This window comes from Suricata suricatta, chromosome 2 (genome assembly GCF_006229205.1).
Source record: "Suricata suricatta isolate VVHF042 chromosome 2, meerkat_22Aug2017_6uvM2_HiC, whole genome shotgun sequence".
NCBI lineage: Eukaryota > Metazoa > Chordata > Mammalia > Carnivora > Herpestidae > Suricata > Suricata suricatta.
Genome location: NC_043701.1, coordinates 6,020,782 through 6,028,488, shown reverse-complemented (window position 1 = coordinate 6,028,488; position 7,707 = coordinate 6,020,782). Strand labels below are relative to the sequence as shown.

The window sequence follows — 7,707 nt, the reverse complement described above, 5'->3', positions numbered from 1 at the left end:
AGTCCAAGGAGCTGGACTCAGGCCGCTGTCCAGGCAGACCGGTCACAGTAAAGGGGAGGCAGGCCGAGTCCCTTGCCCCGCCCGAGGTGGTGGCGAGACGCAGCGGGGGGCGCGGTGGGGGCTTGGAACCCACCATTCCTGCTTGCCCAGAGACAGAAGAAGCCAGTTCATCCGCTGAGTTTTACCACCCAGAGCAGTCTTTCTCAGGGACGTGGGCCCCCACCCCCAGAGGGCAGCCCCATCTCCCAGTCTCTCCCTGGGAGGGCAGAAGCCGACACACGGGGCCCAAGCACAGCTACCAGTGTCCCCCCAGGGTCCTCCAGCACTTTCCCCCTGGCTCACCCCACCCTTCAGATCCCTGCCAACCTTGCAGCAGGTGGGTTGGGTCTTTGTTCTCGCCTCTCGCCCATCATCAGAGCCTTGAATAGTTGCCCTGGCCGCGGGGTCATTCAACAGGAACCTGGAGGAGGGAACGGGTGAATGGATGGGACAAGAGACACAAAGAATGAGAGCAAGACAGAAGTTCTGATCAAGCTACAACGTTTATTCAAAAGGGGGCTGCTTATATACACAATCAGGGCGGAAAGAAAAATGTGGGGAAGGGGGAAAGAATGTAGGGAGAGGTGATCGATACCAGGCACCTGTCAGATAGCAACAGATGGTAATCTCAGTTCCTGGAGTCAGGAGTTATTTTTGACTCCTCAGGAACTAACAGTTATTTACTGCTGTTTATTTTGCTGTAACATTCCGCTAAGGTTGGTTAGTTCTGCCTTAATTTTTCCCTCAGAGTTCTTTTAACCTTTTGGCTCCTGGCAAATAGTCTCCCTGCCGGGGCAGCCACGTCTGGGGCTGGGGCGGTTTTGCCCTGACGCTTCCCACTGGGTTTTGCTTTGTGTTCTCCTCTCCCGGGGAGGCTGCGGAGCAAAGGGTCTCCTTCTTCCGGGTGGTCACCTGCCCCCAGGACAAGCATTGCTACCTGCATCTCCGGGTCTTGGTCCTTGTTGCTTTATTGCGTCCTGGATGCTTTTGAGAAGATTTAAGCATTTTTATCTTGTTTAACTAAAAAAATTTTTAATGTTTATTTTTTTATTTAAAAAAGTTTTATGTTTATTTATTATTGAGACAGAGAGAAACAGAGCACGAGCGGGGGAGGGGCAGAGAGAGAGGGAGACACAGAATCTGAAGCAGGCTTCAGGCTCTGGGCTGTCAGCACAGAGCCCAAAGCAGGGCTCGAACCCACAAACTGTGAGATCATGACCTAAGCTGAAGCTGGGCGCTTCACCGACTGAGCCACCCAGGCACCCCAATGTTTATTTATTTCTGAGAGAGAGACAGAGGCAGAGACAGAGTGTGAGAGGAAGAGGAACAGAGAGAGAGAGAGGGAGACACAGAATCCGAAGCACGCTCCAGGCTCTGAGCTGTCCGCACAGAGCCCGATGTGAAGCTGGAACTCGGGAACGGTGAGATCACGACCTGAGCCGAAGTCGGACGCTGAACCGACTGAGCGCCCCAGGCGCCCCACACCTGTTTACTTTTAACTGTTTCCAGTGGGAGGCCTGGTACGAATAACACGGGAAATAGGAAACGTCATGACCTTTCAGACTTCTCTGCCTGCCTGTCTCTGGTGCCTGAGACCCAGTATCCCGGAGCTGAGTGGTACCTCACCCCCCACCGCTGCACAGGGGCCCCTCACAGCTCCGATTCCACCCAGGCCACTAGACGTATTGTGACCCCAGATGTTCCACAGCCAGTTGGCCTCAGGTGTCCACCAGCCTCTAGGTGAATGAGAACATGGTGTCTCTTCTAAGTTAGTTATAAATAAGCATAGTATTTCCTAAGAATTACCGTAACCCACAAGGATTCTGTTTGAATAAGACATGTAATTCCATCAGAAAACTGCCAAAATACACGAATCTAGTTACGAGAGGCCTTACTACCATCTGCCAACATCGTGGTAAACATACCTTTCCCATCTATGAAGTTAAACAACATATAAGAACGTTTTCTGAGATAAGGAAATGTCTGTCTAGGAGGAGCAGTCTCTTCGATGTGATGCCTGAATCCTTATAACAGCAGCCCTGAACTAGTCTCCTTACAAATAATTTCGTTGTTTCTCTCTCTTTTTGTAAAGTTCATTTATTTTGAGCGAGAGAGAACATGTGTGCGAGCAGGGGAGAGGCAGAGAGAGAGGGAGAGAGAGAATCCCAAGCAGCCTCCTTGTTATCAGCCTGGAGCCCGAGGTGGGGATCGAACTCACAAGCCATGAGATCATGACCTGAGCCAATATCAAGAGTCAGATGTTTAACCTACTGAGCCCCCAGGCGCCCCTGTTTCTGCGTCTTGGAGGACTTAAGGCCCTTCCTCTGTGCCCCCATGAACACATCTCTGTGACAGCTCGTGTCCCACTGTTCCATGACCTTCGGGTTCAGTCTCCTCATTTGACTGGGCTCCTTGAACGGATATTTGCTGCGCAAGTCTCAGCCCCTGGGGCTCATGTGGTGCCTAGCTTGGTAGATTCCTCGTTTGCACGGTTTGTGCCTTCCAGGCTTATATGATGTCTAGAAACCCAGCCCTCTCCTCATCCCCTCTGAGAGGAAGGGAGGAGGGAGAGTAAGTGCCTAGGGATTCAGTTCGCTGCTCTTGTCATTAGCCACAGAGCCACTAGGGGGCAGGCAACCCCCATCCTTCCTCAGGCCCCTGGGTAACCAGCCTTCCCCACAGAAATCCATTCTGCATAAGCCAGCGTGCTGAAAGATCAGGGGCTTTTTCCTGCAAAATGGTCCACTCAGCAAATAGTCAACTTGCTAAACCAATGAGGAGTCCTTTGAAGCCTCAGAATGCTCCCCAAACGCTTAATATTTCAGAACAAGGAAGCTTTCTCTCCATGTACTGTTTTCTCTATTTGGGGAAATGATAGGCCACCAGGCGTGACTCCCTGTCCCTGAACTGACCCCCATGTCTGGGAGGACCACAGTGGCGATGATCACAGGGTGGGAATGAAGGCTTCTGTCTAATTCTTTGAGAGAACTGATTTTAATGGAATTGACCTAGTGTCCCCAAGGAGGGTGGGGATGGTTTCTAGACCGGGTCCTTCTTAGGAGGGGTGTCAATCAGGAGGGGAATGGGAGAGGCTTTCCTCACCACGATGTAGCCTGTGTAGTGCTGAGCCCTTGGGGGGCAGTTCCAGGACCCCTAGGTTTTCTGTGGCTTCCTAACAAGGAGGAGCATGAAGACCAGCCCAGATGGGAGCAGCCTCTTGGGACAGAGCAGCCCCTCAAAACCTGGTCAGGACCCCCACTGCTCCTCCTTTTGAAGGGTCTCTGGGAATTTCAGTACCCCCTGACACATTTCAAAGTCCACGCCTGCTGTGACAGCATGAGTTCAAGGCCATGGATCATCAGACTCTGCCTTCCCATGAAAAGTGCTGTCAGGTGGAAGGGCCTCCAGGTCCCCACCCTGAGCGGAAAAAGACTAGTGAGGAAGGGCAAGCAGTGTCTGGGTCCCTCCCATGAGGTCTCTACAGACCTTAAAATCACAGACACAGAAAGTAGAGAGGTGGTGACCAGGGGCTGGGGGAGGGGAGGGGAATTGGGGCTAATGAGCACCGAATTTCATTGTATTTCATTGTCGCAGAGTGGGAAAGTTCCCCAGCTCCTGCCAGCAAGAAGGCCCTTGACGCTCCTGAAGGGCGCACTTACCAGTGGCTAAGATGGGAAGGCACCTAGGTGGCTCAGGCAAACCTTGGCCTCCTGCTCTCTGCGCAGGTCCAAATCCCACAGTTCATGGGTTCGGTCCGGGATCCTGGAGTTAAACCCCCGCTGATAGTGCAGACTCTGCCTCGGATTCTCTCTCTCTCTCAAAAATAAATAAACTTAAAAAAATTGGCTAAGATGGTAAAATTCTGTAATGTTATGGTGTGTGTTGTTAAAAACAAAAAAACAACAGCATAATAGAGGCGCCTGGGTGGCTCAGCCGGTTAAGCACAGACTTCTGCTCAGGTCATGATTTCTCACTTCCTGGGTTCGAGCCCCTGTCCAGCTCTGTGCTGACAGCTGGGAGCCTGGAGCCTGCTTCTGGTTCTGTGTCGCCTTCTCTCTCTGCCCCTCCCCTGCTCACACTCTGTCTCTCTCTCCAAAAAATGAATAAACATTAAAAAAAAATAAAAACCATAAAAAAGCAACAGTCTTTCTCAGTGTGGGGCTTCTGCACTCAGGAAGCTTTCGGATACAATTGTCACTCTCCAAAAGGGCCTCATTTACAAGCTATTGGAAAGCATCCAAACTACAGCATTTCAAATGTTAGCCTGGCTCTAGGAAGGAACCAGCATGTCCCCAAGTTGGGTTGGAGGGTCCCCTCTGGAAGGGTGTGAGGCGTCGCTGGAGGATGAAGGAGGGAGAAGGAAAACAGTGTCTCCCCGTTTCCTTGATCTTGGGAAGGGGTCCCCGGGGTGTCGGACTCCAGACTGAGAAGAAACACCTGCTCACGCCGGCCTCGCACCGGCCAGGCTCAACCTCACCATGCTCCACGACGTGCATCCCGGGGACAGGGCGCCCCCGCACCATGACCCGCTCCTTGGGGTTGGGGCGGCCTCCCTAAGCTCGGCCCAGCCCCCCGCGGCCCCAGCGGAGCTTCCGCTCTCACGTCTTGCCTTTCGAGTCCCCGGAGGCGGCGGCCGGGGCCGGGGGGCCGGGGCTACGGGGGAGGGGGCGTGCCGGTACCTCGTGGGCACCCCGCGACCTGGCACCAGCCCCAGCACCTCCCGCAACCGCCTCCGAGGGCCCGCCCCCGCCCTCTCTCCGCGCCACCCTCCTCCGGCGGCGAGGGGGCTGCTGGCGGGGCACTTGGCCACTGTCCACAGGGCCATGGAGCCGACGCCGCGCGGCGAGCCAGAGCCGGAGCCGGAACCCAGGTGAGCGCGCGCCCACGCGGGGGCGAGGCCGGGCGGGCAGGAGCTGGGCCGAGGGGGACGGGCGCCGAACCGCCCCCGTCCACCCTCACTTTTCGGGTGTTTCTCACCGCGTGCACTGCCGGGTCCCCTTAACCGAGCGCTCCGGGTGGGCGCTCGGGGTGGGCGCTCGGGGTGCCCAAAACCAGACTTCTGATTTCACCCACGGGAGCCCCCGGCGCTCCCCGCTGACTGCCTTCTGGCCTCCTGATGGCTGCCTGGCTGCGGGGCTGGGACTGAGTCCTCCCCGGGCTGGGCTCGGGAAGCTTCTGGGGCCCTGTCTTTCCGTGGGCGTGAACCGCCCCCCGTGCAGGACCGAGCCCCCACACCGTTGGGAGCTTTGCTTGGATGGCTGAAGCCACGTCCCCCTTGGGCTGCATCCCAAGGTCAAGGACAGGGTGCTGGAGAGCGTCAGCTATAGGCTGGAGGGAAAGTTCTCTCTCTCTCAGTTGCCTGGCTGGGGTCCCCAGACTGCTCTGGGAGCCGGTCCGAGGGGAGTGTGGGTAAAGGAGAGAGTGGGGGAGGGGGAAGTTTTGCTTCCTTTCTGTCCTCAGAAGTTTTGGTTTTTTAAAAAAACATTTATTTATTTATTTTCATTTATTATTTATTTTGTGTTTATTTTTTATTTACTTTTTGTTTGTTTGTTTTTGGAGAGAGAGAGACAGAGTGTGAGCAGGGACTGAGCAGAAGGAGAGACACACAGAGGCCAAAGCAGGCTCCAAGCTCTGGGCTGTCAGCACAGAGCCAGACTTGGGGCTTGAACTCGTGAACTGCGAGATCATGACCTGAGCCGACTGAGCCACCCAGGCACCCCTTAGTATTTATTTTTGAGAGAGAGAGAGAGAAAAAACAAGCAGGGGAGGGGGAGACAGAGACGTGGACAAAATCTGCAGCAGGCTCAGCGCTGTCAGCACAAAGCCCCACATGGGGGTCCAACCCATGAACCTTGAGATCATGACCTGAGCTGAAGTCAGCTGCTCAAGCAACTGAACCCCCGAGGGACCCCCTTTGCTCTGGAAAAAAAAAAGCATAGATTGACAGTTGGCAAAGAGAGGGGGGAGGCTGGGGGGCCTCCTGATTCAATAGGGCAGCATCTCTGGAAGTAGTTTAGCAAAGGCTCATTAGTTGACTCCCACTATGATGGGCCATCAGGTCAAACAGTGGCTCTTACTTGGGAAATAAATTCCTTTCTTCTTTAGACCTGCTGCAGGTCTCTGCTTTCTTCAGCTATTTGCCCACTTGTCTTTTTTTTCATTTAAAAGTTAATGTACAGAAAAATACCACTTCACTGGCTTGGGATACAATGTAAGTTACCTCTCTTTTATTATTCAAAGTGACAACACTTGAGTCGCCCTCTTCGTTTCTAAAAACGGCTTTTCTTCCTCTCCTCACCCTCTACCCCGGGGTCACTCATTTAGCACCACTTATTAAGTCTACACTGTCCGCCAGGCACAATTGCGGGGACCAGGGACACAGAAGAAGACAGGCGTGTTATCTGCTCTTAGAGAGTTCATGCCAAGGGCAGTGGGGAGAATATCAAAGGTAGATGACGCAAGGACTGTCAGGCGGTGCTTGTGGAACGCATTTCTCCGTCCTAGATGTTCTGGTGAACAAGACAAAGCAGGTCTCCTTCTCCTGGGACTTATCTCTCAGTGGTGGGGAGACAAAACAGAAGGCGACAAGCAAGTGAATGCACAATGTGAAAGGTTGCGGGAGCTGCTGGGGGAGGGGACAGGACAGGGTGTGGGGGATGCAGAGCGCTGGTGGATGCAGGGGGTGGGGTGCTCTTGAAGGTAGGATGAGGGAAGAAGGCCATGGGTCCCACAGGGACTATGCAGTAAACATCTGAAGGAGGTGAGCTCGCCCTGCGCGAGTCTGGGGGAAGAGTGTTCCTGTCAGGTGAACAGCCAGCCCCAAGCCCCAGGGCTGCACGTTTGGGGACCAGCAGGGACGTCCTTGTGACTACAGTGGACAAGTCAGGGTGGGGAGGGGCGGGTGGGGATGAGGTCAGAGAGGCCGCCAGGGCGCAGATGGGGTAGCATCTTGTCGACCACTCTACAGGCTTTGCTCGTTGTTTCGTGCCAGGGGGAAGCCACTGGGGGACTTTGGATGGATGAGTGACATTATCTGTCTCCTGTTTGTGTGGGAGCACACTGGTGACAGGCCATAGACTCTAGGAGGGTGGAAACGGGGACCGGTGATTCTGTTATTGCGGAAGTCCGGAGAGGAGCTGAGGATCAGGTCAATCTGGAGAAACCACAGATGGCTTGACCCCGAGGTGACACTTCAGCTAAGAGGTGTAGAATGGGGTGGAACTTTCCAGGAGCGTGGTGCATGCCGGACCCTCTGGGGTAGTGGAGCTGAGGTAGCAGGGGTGAGGTGGGGTCCCTGATTGTGAAAGATGCCCACGATCCAGGCTGCACATGCTTTTTAAGCCCATGTGAAACATTTACAAAAATTTTCTCAGGATTAAAGGCAGATCTCATACCACCTCACACTGGTCAGAGTCCCTAAAATGAACAAACCAAGAGAGACAGAAATGCTGATGCATAGGAGCACATGGACCCCAATGTTCATAGCAGCAATGTCAACAATAGCCAAAACATGGAAAGAGCCTAAATGTCCATCACCTGACGAATGGATCAAGAAGATGTGGTATATATTCACGATGGAGTACTACATGGCAATGAGAGGGAATGACATATGGCCCTTCGTAGGAAAGTGGATGGACCTTGAGGGTGTCATGCTGAGTGAAGTAAGCC

The 7,707-nt window shown here is 54.0% G+C and overlaps 1 protein-coding gene across 2 annotated transcripts in view; it reads left to right on the top strand.

The window, feature by feature from the left end:
- The first annotated feature begins 4,222 nt into the window (after positions 1-4,222).
- Positions 4,223-7,707, top strand: part of LOC115277424 (GTPase IMAP family member 8-like) — a 22,085-nt gene continuing 18,600 nt past the window's right edge. Inside the window, exon 1 of one of the 2 annotated variants that reach the window (XM_029921577.1) lies at positions 4,223-4,909. In XM_029921577.1, coding sequence (XP_029777437.1) covers positions 4,518-4,909 — 392 coding nt within the window. In that variant the 5' untranslated portion in view covers positions 4,223-4,517. The remainder of the gene's footprint in view (positions 4,910-7,707) is intronic. The other variant, XM_029921579.1, reaches the window with a different exon arrangement.